The sequence below is a fragment of the Falco rusticolus genome, chromosome 5, assembly GCF_015220075.1.
Source record: "Falco rusticolus isolate bFalRus1 chromosome 5, bFalRus1.pri, whole genome shotgun sequence".
NCBI lineage: Eukaryota > Metazoa > Chordata > Aves > Falconiformes > Falconidae > Falco > Falco rusticolus.
In genome coordinates, this window is record NC_051191.1 from 31,670,355 (window position 1) to 31,687,843 (window position 17,489).

General features: G+C 39.6%; 1 protein-coding gene across 3 annotated transcripts in view; it reads right to left on the reverse strand.

Moving 5' to 3' along the window:
• Positions 1-17,489, reverse strand: part of NAV3 (neuron navigator 3) — a 273,367-nt gene that overhangs the window by 114,717 nt on the left and 141,161 nt on the right. For all 3 annotated transcript variants that reach the window (XM_037389560.1, XM_037389562.1, XM_037389561.1), the window contains exon 9: positions 11,744-11,859. In XM_037389560.1, coding sequence (XP_037245457.1) covers positions 11,744-11,859 — 116 coding nt within the window. The remainder of the gene's footprint in view (positions 1-11,743; positions 11,860-17,489) is intronic.

The following is a 17,489-nucleotide window of genomic DNA, read 5'->3' on the forward strand; positions in this document are numbered from 1 at the left end:
CCTTGCAGGAGGCAAATGTTCAGACTCAGATTGAAATTAACACATCTATTCCTGTTCTTCAAGATAGACATGTTCAATCAAGCACCTTGCTAATCAATGTATCCCATGTATCATTTGCAGAGGTTTCTCCACCATCCTGGAAATTCCCATGAGGCAAAAGGGCTCATGAGTCACCATCCCTGGACGTATTTAAAAGACATGTAGATGGGCGCTTACGGACATGGTTTAGTGGTCAACTTGACAGTCTTAGGTTTACAGTGAACTTGATGATCTTAAGGGTCTTTTCCAGCCTAAATAATTCTATGAATCTACGCCAAGGCTAAGCTGGAGACCATTAAGTCCTGTTAGATTGAACCTGTTGAAAGCCCAGGCAGTTCCTAGGAAGCCTGTCCATGCCTGCCTCCAGGCAGTTGCCTATGGTGCACTCGGTTCCTCTCTGTCACTGCCCTTTGTTTTCCCTTCTCCACTAAATACACTCAAATTCACTTAAAGGAGCACATTATATTCCTGCCTCAATGCCTATATGAGGGAGACCCAGGACCTGTTTGTTAGTTGCCTTGCCTCAAACCAGAGGTGAAAGAGTAGCTTGTTGGTGTAAGAGAATTTTCTGTTATAAACAGAAAGACAAATTCCAGGGTGTAAGCAGGCAAAATTAAATGCAAGGCAATACTTTACCTTTATATTTATTTGAGGAACTGAAATAATTCATGTTTGCAGGGTCTTTGCCCTTTTCCTCCCTTGTTTATCCTTGTCAGTTGTCCTTTGCTGTATGTTAAAACTGCAAATTGTTGCAGCAAAAATGACAGCAACTGTCTTTTTTAATATATATTGTACAGTAAACAGCATAGCAAAGCCTTAAGGTATAATTGCAATATAAAAAAAGGTACATGTACATGGCAAACTGCCAAAATATATTTTCACAGAGAAGAATATTTCACTCTCAGACAAATTATACCATAAAAGTGGTGTTACTCTATCCTGGAAAGGTGAAAAGTTTGACGTCTAATCTCTTTTGATCTCTCAGTGACACAAAGGATAATTTCAAAATCTTTCCACCGATTATTTTTTTTCTAAAAAAGGTACAACTGGAATGGTATGATCTTAAAATACCACATAATACTACATACAAAATCCTTATAAGTGTTAATTGCTTTTAAAAGAATTGTTCTTTTTTCTTCCCATCCTTTTCTTAAGGCCTTATCAATGGACTCATTCTGCACCATGGATTAATAAGTCATAAAGTACAAACAATTGAACATGACTGAGAAATTTTCTGCACTGAGTGTAAAATCCTCAGACTTAACTTGCATCTGACATTACCTGCGTTTCCAGGGCAGCATGGTGGTGCCCCATCTACATCAAGCCTCCTTCTGTATTGTGACTGCTAGAAGAGACACTACGGTGCTTATGGCAGCAGGATTGGGGCACACTGTATGGGTTCATAGGGGGCTCAGACTCCCCTGGGCACCTTGTTGCTTATTACTATGGCCCACTGCCATCATACAGTCTACCTGTATTTGCATGACCTAACATGTCAGAAATGCTCTCTGGCTTGTTATCTCCAGTGATTCTGGTTTGTACGCTAAAGAAAAGCCATTCTATTTCATACATGGAGGCACTGGGCTAAGACTAACATCAGGGTACCCTGAAACGTTCTGTCAAAATTCTGTTCCTCTTACAAGAAAGTCTGATGCAAATATTTTACTGACCCCATGCAATATAATCTGCTCAGATCAGTTGTAGCTGCATCATTTATGTCAAGCATGAATATTCCAAAAGATTGTCCCCCAATTCTTCCCTCTAAACAGTGAACCATTACAGGTTTCTTCAATAATTTTCTAGAGAACAAATTATTTTCTCCCACTGTGTGACATACATACACAGGAAAACAAACTAATCATTTTACAGAAATCACTAAATACCTGGGTTAAACTTGTACATTCACATTTCTGAAACTCAACCATAATTGCACAATTAGTAATACTGTTCATAATCACTTCAGTACTTCTGCACATGTAATTAGAGCCCAAAGCAGATAAATGGGAGAATAATAATTCCATCAATTGTCTGACTTTCTTAAAAGGATTTACAAATAAGCAGCTCCCTAAAGAATTGTCCAGTCTTAGATATTAACTCCATTCACAAAGGAAAGAACCAGTTTTACTTTGCAGGTGGGGAAACTGAGGCTCACAAGAGAACAGGCATTTGCTCAGTGACACAGAGCTGAAGAGGAGCAGGGGCAGGTGAAGAGCCCAGCTTCCATTGCTAACAAGCCTCTAACCTCTAGAAGTCCCTTTTAACATAGTGGTATAGTCTAATAATAAAATATATGCATAAAAAGAGAAGTCTTGTTTCTTTGTTATTTTGAGCTGATAGCTTTCTACATTACATACATAGCAAAATTTTTATCCTGAATGTTTGAATACAATCAGGGCTAACACATCCACCAGCAAAGAAGCTCCAGGCTAGACACATGCTACATAACCTTGGAAATGCAAGCAGCCACTTCAACCATTTGACTAGCTAAAGAACAAAGCTTTGGAAACGAACACTTTGAGCGCTGTCATAAAGGGCTAAGAGATGAAAAGTAAAGCCAGTAAAAGAGAAGCCTTTTGAAGCACCTATGGCCGTGGACTTCAAATGCTCACTGGCATGCACTGATATAATAAAATTGGTTATTTAAACGAAACTGAAACCCTGGCACTCACAGTTCCACATATAGGGGTAAAATTATCAGCAAGGGGGAGACAATATTGGAGGGACAGTTTTGTAGGTAGGCCAAGACATTTTATATCTAAACCAAACCTTGGATTCATGATTTCAATTTTAAAATTCATGAGGACGTGTCATTAAAATTAAATTATATATGAGTAAATGAATAGTACTTAATTGTTTCACCTTATTTCTTCAAACAGCTCAGCAAATGATGCTCAATTATTCACAGGCTGTTGCTGCCCATGCACCCATCAAAAGTGATTTAGACATTTGTCTTCATTTCATACAGACTTTAGAGGTAAGAGTAAGCAAACAAGGAAGAAATGGCAAGACCTTATTTTTGCATACTATTGCAAATAAACCCAGTTCTATCTTGTGAAATGACTGTCAAGATCAAAACTCTGCTCCATACAGATATGTGCTAGCACTTGGGTCTCGTCTTGCCCTTTCTGAGGTCAAACCAAAGTTAACTTACCTAAAATATCAGTGTACAGGACCTGTTCTAGGTCCCCTAGCATTGTTATTATGACATCCTCATCCAGGTGTGCAGTCCCTTCACGCAAGCAGCCTTCCTCCTCCTCCTCTGCCCAGTTCCTGCTGGGGAAATGAGATGTGCAGGACGCATTTTCATCATCTGATTTTCCTGTCTCCTCATTGTTAACCTGAAAGCCTCCACCTGTATGCCAGTTCCCCGACCTCCTGAACGTCCTGCTTCCAGTAGGTGGTATCGCCTGAAATGCTTGGGGTGTGGTGAGGCTGGAGTGGCAGAGAGAGTGCACTGACCGTGAGAGTGCCTTGGAAAGGGAGCCTCTGCACCCAGCTTCTGCCTCCAGCTGATGGTAACTCTGGCTGGACTTGGAGGCGTTTCCAAACCAGTTCTCCCTGTATGAGTATCGCCTCTTCTCCCCTTCGCTGATGAGCGTGAGATTAGTTAGAGACTTCTGCTTCTGAAGACGAGCACACCCTCTTCTAACCTCCTTGCCTTTAAACACTGACAGTTCAGCAGATCGCTGCATCTTTCCAGCTGGGGCTTCAGCTCAGTTAGATTTCATATTTCTGAGATGGACAGCAGTTCAATTCGCCCGAAAGGTCTGGGATGTGATCCTTCCAGCACCGGACCCTGCACATCCCAGGTAGCACATACTTGCACTCGCAAAGAAAAGCACAGCTCAAACATGCAGTTTACAGACCGTAAATGACTAGACAGGCACAGTCATTTTCTTTAAAATTACGCTGCTGTATCCGCTAAGCCACTTCTCTCCCGTCACATTAATCTGCAGTACTTACAGTCATTTTCACTTAGATTTCTCTCAAGCAGAAGAGAGTTGATCAAACACTCTGCTCCAGCACAGAAGTAATCCCAAAAGCCAACTGTGTTTTCCCCTCTCCATCCAATCACCGGTCCCATCGGAGCGGTGGGCCTGCATCTCTGTCTACAGCTGCTGCCTTCTGAAATCCAAAGTAGGCACAAGTGCTGTCTCAGGCTTTTCCACCCCCTCTCACCAGATCATGACTGATCCCAGCGCACAGCTCTTCACTTTAGATGGGCTGACACAGAACTGCAAGTACAGCCTCCACGTCAGAGCTCAATAAAGAGCCAAAATTAACCACTGAAGCAAAGCTCTGCACAAGCCTCCTTACATTTTAGTATTCAACCTGCATTCCCAGATATATGACTCTTCTCTGCTACTGCAGTGAATGCTGCTGGCTGCCATGGCAGCAAACATCCCGGTGAATTAAACCGGAGACACAGAAGGCTCTGCCCAGTTTACGGTGCCACAGGTTTCAAGACACAGCTTCACCTGAATGGGATGCTACAGTAACAGACCTAGCTCACAGTCAAATCCTATTTTTCTCCCTAAAAGGTAAGGGCGATGAACTATTTCTTCAATATAACTGCTACTCCCTGCGCAGGAAGCTAAAAGCAGATTTGCAAATGGACCTTCAGTCTTGCAATTTCTGCTCTAAATAAGAAAAAAAAAATGTAATTTAGCATCATAAAGAAGCTGAAAAATGGAACACACCACTATCTACCCAGTAAGGTGATTTTATAAAAGGAAATATTTAATTTCTTTCTCCTTAAAATATACCGTGTTCACATCTCTGTGAGAGTATGGAATGAAAAAGCTGTAATAAAATCATTGTTTCACAATCTTCTGGAGAAAATCTATTAATGGAATAGTATTTTTTTTATAAAGCAACTCAGTATCATGTCTGAACTAAGTTCACCAGTTCTAAATGTTATTTTAAAATACAGTATCAAGAGACAAAGACTTATGTTTAAATGTAAGCCTTTTCTCACAGAAAAAAAGGTATTAGTCCCAGAAATAAAAAACAGATGAACAAAGAACTAGCTTAATTTAATTCCAATTTTTTAAACAGAAACATTTTATCTAGGGGCAATTAATTTCATAAAACATTATGTAGAAATCTACAAATATGAAAACTGCTGTATAACAATATACTGCTTTTGTCCATATTAAAATATGCTCATCTCAAATCCCTACCTGAGCAACCCTGACAGGGAAGTAACCTTTAAAAATGCCACCCTAAGAGTCACAGACACTTTGTAATTTCCTGTATGAAAAAGCAGATGTTAATAGAAGCCTCAGTGTACTTCTTGCTTTTTGCTGGCTTAGTTTACAGTTTTTCAAGATATATAAGGAAAAAAGTACATAGGGGAAACTTCTTGGAAATTTTCAAGAAAGGGTACATTTTTTCCTAGGTAACCCTCATAAACACATAATTAGCCTAGACAAAAATTCAGTAATCTCAAGCAATGATGGTTTTCTATATTAAATCACTGACACATTCCTAGAAAAACCATGGTCTTACAACAAGAGGAGATACCACTCCCTTCCCCACCTAGCCCACCAAGTCCAAGAGGAGACAAGAATGCTTTGGCAGACTGAGCAAAATCTTCCCAAACATGAAATGCCTGCCACTTCTTCAGCACGGAAACAAAAGGTAAGACTGCTGAGTTTACTCCCAGGGTCTGCCAGTTGCAGTGGCATGTGGGCCCTTAAAAGGTTTTTATGAAGATCCTGGTGCCTACCTGCAGCCGAGCCCAGCACACCCGTGCAGGTGCCAACGTGGCCCCGGCTGAGGAAGCAGAGACCCAGCACTCCCTGCATGCTCCTGCACCGGTACACACTGCCAGTGCCATGCAGCTGTAACAGCCTGTCCAGCGTGGGTGAGGAAGATGTTGACATTGTTAGAAAGGCTTTACAGGGCTGTATTTACAATGAGGAGGTTTCAAAATGAAGGGCAATCTCACTCTTTTCCCATTCAATGGTTTTAAAACCTCAACTTATACTCAAATTGGTACAGTAGTCTCAGTTGCTGTGTTTTGAATTAGTAGGAAGGCAATGATTTGGCCCTACATGGTGCTGCGGTGTGGTGGGATCAAGGGAACATCTTCTCCTACCATAAAAAGCATCTCCCCAATACTCCAGATAAATGAATGAATCTCTCGCCGCTCTTTCATACCCAAACAGCTAGTCAGTAGCTTGCCTCCATGGTCATCTGTAGGCAGGTATGGACCTGCTCCGCAAGCTCAGAGTGTGCATGCCTGGTTGCATGTAGCAGTCGTTACTGCAGTGCTGTATCTGGCCTCAGTAAGCCCTGTGGACAGGGATGCCCCCTCGTGCTAGGCACTGTTCTGGTAGGGAAGCAACGCATGGCATGGCTGCTCAGCTCCCAGCATGAATAGACCAATACAAGACTGCCAGAACTGGCCAGGGTATATTTAGTTCTCTTTCCAACTGGGAGCAGAAAAACTTACAACAGGGGATGAAAAGCCTTCACCCAGTAAGCAATGCCAAACCTCATGTATGGTGTTGGCAATAGGTACTGCACCACTTCAGGCTGGAAGGGTCTCTGTAGGGGTACAGCTGGGTCCTGGGCAACCCAGTGGGTCTCAGTGTCTCTGCTGACCTGTTTCTTCGCCTGCCTGAGTTATTCATTGCAGCCCAGCTCCAGCAGGACACAGGTCACAGACCATCATCCATGCAAGGGAATGACACCTGAACTGTGTGGGAGCCACATGAGGGTAGCTGGGAGCTACAGCATCCACCTGTCTCATTTGCTTTCCTACATACATGAAAAACACGAGTCAAATGCTGGGATACAGAGGTACTGATGCTAATCACAGAAGCTTCATGCAGACTTTGTGTGTACAAACACTATACTAGAGCCCTTAATTACAAGGATATATGAACTTTTCTCTCATTAATCCCATTGCTTCTCTTGGTAGACAGGCTAATCATGATCATCCTTAGGTACAGTAGATACCCATGTACATTCAAGTGCTCAGCAGAAAGAACACTAAATTTATCCTTCTGCTTTACCACATCTCTCTGCAGGGTGTCATTCAACAAAATATAAAATTGCAATGTGGGAAATTCTCAGGTTTATTTATTGAAAAATGCTTTTGTAAAGCTCATCTCTCCATTTTAAGATGATAAAACACAGCAACAAGCAAATACATCTTTCTAAACTAAGAAGATATAGTATAGGAGACCAGAGGACAGCCAATGTCATGACAACACATTATTCCTCAGCTACCTTGCAATTAAATGTATTCCCCACCCACCACACAGGAACATGTTTAAATCAAGAACAGCACAGGGAACTTCCCCAACCCATCACAGTCAGCCTAACATATTACCTTATTTTTACTGTCTCTTTCACAAAAGAAATTACAAAAAATATTTTAAGAACTAATAATCTAGGGACAAATTTTGCTGTCAGATAAGACTTTCTTTGAAGTCTCAGTGCATAATCTGGAGCCTTACAAATGAATTATGTAATAGATCTCCAAATGCATAAGATTATGAATCTTTTCAGCTAAGCATAGTTAAAAAAATATATTTGTAAACTATTTGTACACCTATTAACTGGTTTGTCCAGAGAAAAAAATAAAGCACAGTAAACATAAAAGCTTGAAAATTCAATGTTTTTATGTGAATCCTGCCACTTATATTGGCCTATAACTCTTAAAATTACTCTTTCATTTCTGCTTCACCCCTCAGATTTTTTATAATTATTCAATATTTGTAAATTAATGAATAATTATTTAATCACTTTGCATTAAGCTCTTTGAACATGCAAACACTTGTTAAAGCCAAACGCTATCACTGATTTAATAAGATACTTTGTAGCTGCTGACATGTACAGTTTACAATGGATTATTAAATAATTAACTTAGTGACATATTTCCTCAATAAACTTGCAGCAGAGAGAGACAGCAGAGAGCTACTACAAGTAGAAAGACTGGGTAAGAAAGTCTGAACGACTTGTGGCTAATCATACCATTAAACACAAGAACCAAACTGGATTACTTTATTAACCTTTTCATCCTCATTTTAGAATCCTGTCTTTAAAGCTATACTCCGGTTTTGCTGAAACAGAGATACTGAGTAGTCTTGTTGAGGCAACTGGTGATACTGAGTGGTCTTGTTGAGGCAACTGGTACATAAAGTACATGCAAGAAAGAGTGTTCATACATGACAGCAGAACTGGTCCTTATTTTGGACTCCCAAATATCTGTCTAGGGATTTCTTGGAGAGAAGTCTACACATCTGTATGCCAGATGTGCCATGAGTCTACCATATGCAGAACACACCAAAACTACTGTGCAGGTGACTCGTGCCTACAAATGGAACTCGTTCAGCGCGTGGGTGAGGATCACTGGCACCATGCACACAGAGCAGATACAAGGTGTGCAGGGAGCCTTACAACTACTGTGCATATGCTGTACTGCTGATCTGCATGTGCACTGTGGAAACATCTGGGACTGCTCTAGCTGAGCTGTGGAATACTCAGAGGGAAAAAAAAAAGTAGGAAAAAAGTCTGAAGCACTTCAGATCACATCTGGATCAAATTCCCAGCAGAGATGGAGGAGCAGTGAAGAAACCCAGATTTACAGTAGCTCTACCAAGAGACAGAATTGGCTTTAGGCATAAGCCATGTAGGAAATTACCTCGGGCAGCATATTTATGGGGACGATTTAAAATAAGAGGTTGTTCAGTTTATCAGGGCTGCACTTCTGGGGCTACAGCTACACCAGCCTTGCCATCTCCCTTGCCTTCCATCCTCCCTTCATGGCTGTGCAATTGAAAACAAGTGATCACTTTCAGAGTAGTGGACAGGAAACAAGCGGCTTGTGCTCTGACTTTGCCCCATCCTTTCACCAGCTCTGAGCTGGAAGGAAGGAGAGGTTTTAAAGGTAACCATCTCCCTTAGAAACATGGAGGAAGACAGAGCAGGGGAGAGCTGGAAACTACCCCTACAGCTTCTTGCTCTCTCTCCCTACTTGCCCATCACTGGTGTTGAGACAGTGGAACAGTGGCAAAGGGATGTGAACCGCCTGGCTGGCCACAGAAAACAGAGCCATGACCATCCACCACTCGAGCAATGAAATTAGCTTAGTTTTGGTATCCTGAATCACGCAAGGAGAATGGTGCCTGACCTACCACTCCTAAATATTTTTACAATTATTTTTTCCACATCCAAGTTTTGCCTATATCATGGAGAAGTCTTGAACCAGCCATGCTTACAGCATTAGTTTGATTGGCTGGTTTTGCCCTGAAGTGGATTAGGAGCTCTGATATGATCTGCTTGGCTGTTTATGGGAACAGTAATCTTCAGCCAAGAGGCAATAACAAACACAAGTGTGTAAATATTCTGAAAGTAGAGAAACAGCTTACACAATGATTTAGGCTATGACATCTTAGTCCTGAGCACATTTGCCTTAGTTGTAAATATTTGGCACTGTAAAAATAATACAGGCTAATGAAGCAGAAACAATACTGGTGGGACAGCACTTTACGGACACACTCCTACAAGCTGTTCAGTGATTTCCACAGATGCTCAGACCCTTGCATGACCCTTATTGATCCTTACTACATACCAATACATTGTGCTAGTGTGTCTGGCTACCAAGTTGCAAAAGAATCTTAAGATAATACAAAGATGATGCCCATCCATAGTCGTAGTGGAAGATTCAGGAAAAAAAGTAATATCAAAGTGGAAGAAACTCTGGAATCATCTCTTGACACCCTGAATATAAGTGACCAGATCAAGGAAATAACCTTTGCATATTTCCTTGCTAGTACTGGTATAATCCCTTGATCATACCAGAGTAAAGATGCTCCTAAGTAATAGAATGTCCTTCCTCAAGGCTAATCCATCATGGAATACTTCCCTGAACAGCCATCACATGAGGTTTTTTTCCATGCAGGTTCACCAGTGACAGAATCACCAATGACCTGGTGACAGATCACCAAATGTAGGCAAATATTTATTCAGCAAATGTAGTACTTGATCCATTCATTCTTTTTCCTGCCAACAGTCAATTATGGGTGACACACAACTATTTTTCTCCATATACAATATACTATTGACCACATTTTCCCAGTAGTTCTGCTTTCCTGCCTGTCATGTCAGTCAACTTCTAATGACAGAGTCTGAAAAATCCGATTAGAAACATCTCTGATGTCTACTGCCCTTTATGCTATTTTCTTCTTTTTGATGTTGTTCCATTTCTGTTCAGAGCAATAAAAGGCCAGGAGACATGATGTCCCATTTGATCATTTCAGCAGGTACTGAATCAATATAATTTTTTTTTTTTAGCATCTCTACGGATAAGTCCTTGAAGCATCATTTGATCTGTAAGTGTTTCAATTATACGCTTTATACATGCAAGACCAATGAATCTGGTTTCTAGCATAATCAAAAATAATTTTTATTTTAACAGGCATGCGTCACCTCCAGGGAAAATTTCACCATGTTTCATGGTGACATATTTATCACAAAAGCTGGCTGTGCAAATAAGGCATGGTAAACTCAGAAAACTTCCAAACGGACTGAGACAAACCAGGCAAAACCTCAGCTTCAGTATGAGTCAGCAAAATGCCAAGGCAGTCCCACAAAGCTTGGGCATCTGATTTCCCTTCTGGTGCAGAGATAATTTTAGACTGATATGTCAAATTAGTGCTTTGAGTTATAGCCTGTGTAAGAAGAACCACATGCCTGGCTATAAATCTATTTGAATGTTAAAAACTTGGAGTAAAAGAGCAGAACTACAGGGGAACACAGCAGGACAGGATTTCACCTTTTATTTGCATAAAAAATGACAATAAGAGTAAGGATGATAATAATGCTAATAATAATTAAAAAACAAACTGAAACAAGAACAAGAACAACCAAAAAAAAAAAAAAAAAGAAAAGAAAACTCAATCAAAACCCCAACAAAACAGCTCTGGCAAAGAGTCCTTTTGAAAGTAGTCCCACACAATCCTGCAGTTCAATTTGGTCCTGATTGAGGAAGACAGCTGTGACGCACTTTGCATCCATAGACAGAGTTATGGCCAGATCGCAGGCTAATGTAAATCAGCATGGCTCTGCTGACTTCAAAGATATCATTCCAATATGATTTAAAAAAAAAAAAAAATCCTTTCACATTTGTAACCTAATAAGGACTTTACTCCAGGTATACAAGGAATTCCAGAAAACAACTTTTAGCAGCTAGGCTTTAGCAGCAGCTTAAAAGTCACGTACAATAGTAAGGACTTGTTCATTTTCTGAATTTAGATTCATTTATAAGGACAAAATATATCTTATGTAATTTATGTCTCAGTTCAGGTGTTAGGATTAAATTTGATGATCTTTAAACGCAACAGTGTCAAACATTCTGAAGTCAGCTTTCCACTGCTCCTCTTGGAACGTTCAGTATGACTGAAAAATAATAATGACTTGAAACCCTAGCTTGTGAGAGCCCAGTTTCTGCACAAGTTTCTGCACAAGTTTCTGAAATGATGAAAAAGACATTTGAACAGAAGGAGCCAGTTCAGATAAGAGAACTGTGCACTTGAAGCACTAACCATGCACGACCCAAATTTTCTGCATACTTAATACCACTCATGAATAGAGGTCAGAAGCATTATTTCAACCCATCGCAAAACTCCTGGTAAGACACAGATGTAAATAAAGAAGTTACAGCTTCTCCTGACTTATTGTTACTCACCAGATATCTCCTCTAGGCACTGTTTGGCAGTCTTACTGAATGACAAATCCATTTTAGTAGGACTGGTGCAGGAGTCAGCAGGTGGTAAAGAGGTACTGTCATTTTCTGAGAGAGTTCTGAAATCAAGCAAGAAGATTATTATTATCTGTCGTTCATGTATTAATGGAAACAAATGTAATTTGCATTTCCATCTAGTATCATATCGCTATGTGGTGAAAATACCATGAATGTCACATTCTTACTGTGTTAGTTTGACTCCAGCTATACTGATTTGCAAACAGGTAAGAGCTCTCTCTGTCTCTTCAGGAACAACTCACAGTTAATGCTGGGACATTTGGAGCCATTTTGTTTCCTTGCTTTTTCTCTGCAAGTGCTGTCAACCAGTTATAGGCAGAATCCATTTAAATTGGTTAAGTCACATCCCTGCACATATATATAAGGGAAATGAAAACTTGTAATTGCTAAAATATTAAGCAAGAAAGGCCATGTGGGAAGAAGCTTATGCAAGGCTGGTATGGAAATCTGGCCCAGATATTTAAATCTATGTGCAGCTTCTTTTGATAATGCACCTTATATAACTCTGGGGAAATGAGATAATCAAGTTTTTCCATCAACTTGCTAACAGATAGCCTATATTTCCTTTGATAGTATATTTCTGTGGATATCATTGATAAATTATAATGGGTACCCTTTGTTAAGCACATTTATTTGCTGTTGCATAATGGTAAATAGCAAGAAATACATGAGCACATGGATTGTAATGCAAAATAGATCACACAATTACTGCGTCTTAAGGAACAGCTGTAGCAACTAGTTTACACAGGAACTGCTGAACTATGATGCCATTAAATAGCAACATGCACCACATTTGTATACAGTAAAAGAATACATCTAAAGATATACTAGCCACTTTTTGAAATAAAATGGAAAAAAGTCTTCACTTAGAGTCTGAATTCTTCCAGCTTTCCTGACATCAATAGCACAGTCTTCTGACTCTTAAAAGACTAGTGAAATAGTTATATCTTAATTTTAAAATGTTATGTTTATAGCTCAATTTTCAAAATTCACCACAGAGTGTTTGCAATGACCAACTAAACTGTAAACACAAATATTTAACTGTGTGATGAATGCATATTTTATAAATGTCACTGATACAAGAATGACTTATCTCTCAAAATAATTTTATGGCAACTTATTTTATGAAATGGATTTGCTCAGTAATTCATTTCAGTAACTGAGGGAGCAGATATCCGAACACACAACACAAGTACTGTCATGGTGGAATCCATTGATTAGAATCACTCAACTCTGCCTCTACTTACATAGAAATAGAAATGCAAATGATGTCTGATTTGATGCACTGTCTTATCACTTTCTGTACTTTTGGGATGCTGGAAATGGACAACTGCTCTATAAAAAACTGGGGTTTGTTCTTATGTAGCTTTTCTTTCTGTCACACACTACTGGAAATGCAAGCTCAACAAGTGTTGCAGGGCTATGTCCTACTGACCTTGAATATAATGTAACATATGGTGCTTGAGGACAGCGTCTTAAGTAACAAAACACCTACTCTATCTCTCCACAATGAACAAATATAAAAATTCCACAGTCCCACCTGCTTTTCCATATTGCTTCAAATCATGAAAATGAATGAGGTATGTGTGCTTTCACTGAAAGCCATTTTGAGAGGCCATGAATGTTTATGAGTATTCCTTCTGGGTTTAGTGCTGAGGCTTAGTGCTGGATCAGTCCAGGGCAAACTATCAGCCCAAAAAAAAATCTCAGAAAAAGGCACTTATAATAGTAGCAAAGGTAATTGAAGTGTCTGCAGTCTCTTTGCTAAACCCATATCACAGAACTGCCAGGGCTGGAAGCAGAGTGAGGCTGGAATTTAAGAGGAACACTGGAAAAAGAGTAGATTGCTTTTGGTCTTGTAGGAAGAGCGCCTTGCCAGGTGGGTGCAGTTCAAGTATTCTTAGCATTGTCCACAAAATGTATACGGAGTTTACATCTCCGTCTGTCTCTGGTTAGAAACAAAAAGAGATCTTTCTGACCGTATGGCATTGCATTCCTGATCATACAACTGTTCAATCATCAATCACTGCAACAACACAGAAGGGTGATGCAAACCCTTCCCTGAGTGACCAAGAGCCTTATATGTAAGCTATCTTCTAAGAGAGGATAGAAAAGATCCATTTCTGTTTGTATCGACTGACATCTGTCATCAAAAAAGGACTAAGTGGTCTGGACCACCATTGGTCACCAGTACCCAACATTTGCACTGATTCTTCATCCAGTGAATAGGGACAGGTAAAACTGAAATTCAATGATCTAGATCGCCCTCTGGCAGTGACTGCTGCCTGTAAAGTCAATACAGACCAAAACAGATCTCATTATTAACTGTATGGGAACACATACTTATGTTAAAAGAGTTGGATCTCCCTCCAAGAGTAGAAACAAGTAAGGAGCGACTTACAGCAACTAAGCAAATTTCAGCCTAAGTGCATCTGTTTACTTAAAACAACAATGAATACAAGTTTTCACTTGTTCATAACTTCGCTTGCCCAGGTCACACCAAGACTTTTAGAGATATACTAAATACCAGTTAAAGCACATTTTCATTTTTCAACATTTTGTTGGCTGGTTTTCCATTTTCAAAAATCTGATGCAGCTATAACTAGGAAGGTAAGTTGAAAAACACTGTGAGAAGAGTCACTTGCAAAGATTTCCTTTCCCAGTTTTAAAATCAGATAGGTGGGATTAATTGCAGCACAGAATTCAGTTTGTGAAACTTAAAATAGAATTAGAATCTAAAACTTAAAAATAATGAATAGCTAAGATGATATAACACTAATAATTTTAAAGTGTTTGATTTAATTTGTAGAAAAACCATGGATGCACAAACAAAATGTAAATATGATGCAGTTTGCTCAATTTCATAGGCTGCCTGAAATAACGGATCTAAGAAGCGTGAACTGTTGGGTTTATCTCACCTGAAACCTGAAAGTTTAAATATAACATAAAATAAATGTGATTTGCTACCAAAACAAAAAAATAAGCTGCTACACTGACTTCATTCAGCAATCTTACGTTTAATTTGGTACAAATTACAATGATTCTAACTATTTGAGGCAACAACAGAAATCCCACACAGGACTATGGATTTTGTAGCAGTCTAAGTTCTGCTTACTTGAGAAAACTGGTTATTTATTGTGGAAGTGATGGGCCAAAAGTCAGCTGCCTAGACCTTTGACAGCTGTGATTAAGGCACACAAGGAGGAACCTGGGGACGGGGCTCTGATTGACAGCTTTTCTCCCACCAGGTCTCCACTGGGTTGCCAACTGCCAGCACTTTTACAGCAGACCTGCTGTTTTGGTGTATGATGGCCAAGTCCCTGCTTTTTTTCTGGAGTCAAGCTTAGTCCAGATGGGCTGAGAATAGTCTAGGGGTGAAAGACTTCCAAGCAAAATCACATAGGAGCCTCAGCTCCTGGGGAGCAAGGAGGTGCAGGTATAGACTGGGTGCCTAAAACTTCAAGTCCCTTTGTTCTAGGCCTGTCACAGGTTTTGATACATTGGAGCAAGCAAGCAGATACCTCTTTGCTTAGCTCAAGCATTCTAATTTAAAAAAAAGGTGAAATTATGAGGTTTGTTTTCCCCTATACTTCTGGCTTTTACTTCTTTCTGTGGGACATATTAATCCTATGAATGACTCAACTGATCTCAGCAGGACCACAGCACATATTAAGCTCAAGGAAAGGAAACAGCAAATTAAAAGATCTTCTCATTAACCTTACACATTGGACTTAATGAACGTCCTTCTATCCCCTACCTATTCACAGACCATTGCCTTGCCTTGAAAAAACTGAAATTCTTGCATCTCTCTTGATATCAAGGAAAGTGGAAAGAATTTCAGTTTAGTCAAAGCAACCCCAGTGATATTTCCTCCAGTGCTGTGCATCTGCAGCACAGATTAATTTAGGCAACTGTCATGAAAACAGGACAATCTGTTTTCTGTTTTAATCATAGCAATCAGAGAATACATTTATCCCCAACCCACTGAGTTACATGCTACATATTCGTAAGAGCATCAGACTCACTTAATGGGACAAAGCGTGTCCTTAATCACACCTGCACAGCTCATTCAGTTTGATTAAAATGAGCCTGTACAGGAGTAATTAAGAAGAGAATCTCGAACACTACTTAATAAGCTGTCTTTAACACAGTCAGTCATTTCCTGTCTCTAATGAAATAGCCAATCTTTGATAAACACAGATAACATCAAAGATCTGTTTGGTTTTTACTCGACATTCCAAAAGACATCAGATGAATGTGCTGGGGTTTTTTTCCAACATCTCTCTGAGGTGCAACTGTCTTGAATGTGTATCACTGTCAGTGTAACAGACTGGCAGGGCCACATCTGGAATATCAGCAGTTTGATCACCCATGTTTAAGACGTGTGAGTTAAATTGGGAACAGCTGCAGGGGAGGGCTACAACAATGTTTACAGGGAAGAAACCCTTCTGAGAGAAAAGAGATGATTTAGCCTTGCAAAAGAAAAGGCAGGGGATGGATTATTCCCTTACATATTTAAAAAGAGTGATCAAACACAGGGCAAACAAGTTAAAGGATGATATTAAGAAAGTAATGAATGTATGCAATCTTGTCATGTGGGTTGTAAACAATTTCCAATAATGATATGAAAGAACCTTCTCATTGGAGTAGTGGGGATTAAATAGTTTAAAATAAAACGTGGTTGGTTTATGAAAGGGTTAATATTATTGTCAGTGATGAAAGACTGAACAGAATACCCTTTTTGGTCTTTTATCCTACATTTTACTGATTATTTAGGCAAAGGAGTAAGGCCACACTTGTCTGTATGGCAACTGAAACGCATAACTTCAGATTGTAAACAGCAAGCAACTGAATTATCAAGCTAGTGTTTCAAGTCAGGTTTAATCAAGTATGTGTTTATAATGATTTCTTCACTTACAATCCTTCTTCCCATCTTTTAGGGCAACATCTCTACACTGGAAAAATTTCTTGCACAATTACTTGAGAATCAAGCATGAGAAAAAAAGGGGGATTTTTCTAAACACTGTTTTTGTTCAAAGTAAAACTCGTAAGTGGTCATGTTTAGCGCTACCTACAATTGCAAAATGTTGGTGGTATCTCTTGTTTCACAACAGTAATGTAAACAACGGAAACCAATAAAGCAATGCAGTATAACTTTGAATCATCACGTTCTTAAAGAAAGAGTTGCAGAATGTTTACCGGACCATCTAATAACAAACACAATTAACTGATAGCATGGTTTTCCCTGAAAATTTTAACTACCAGAAGTAGCTTCTGGTCATTAAAACTGGATGCAAATATGGCTTCAACAAACCCTGCAGATGCTGTGTTTGCAGGTTCCTTGAAGAATAGTCTATTTTTTTTCCCAAAGCCAGTACAAGAACATCCTGAACAGGCAGCTGGAATTGAATTTCACTGTGCCTCCAGAGGTGCTACCAAATTATTTCCTCCATTCCATCTGTCACTGTTCTGCACTTCCCATACATCCTTGAAACTATGGTCTAGTAATAGAATTGTTTCAATCACCATATAGGAAAGGAGATAGAAAGAAGATTTTAGTACCTAGGAACACATTACTTATTATACTGGTATTTCCTTTCTCTGCCTCTATCTAGTGAACACTTCAGTCCTCACAGAATCATAAAGTAACTTAGATCAGAAAGATGCTCTA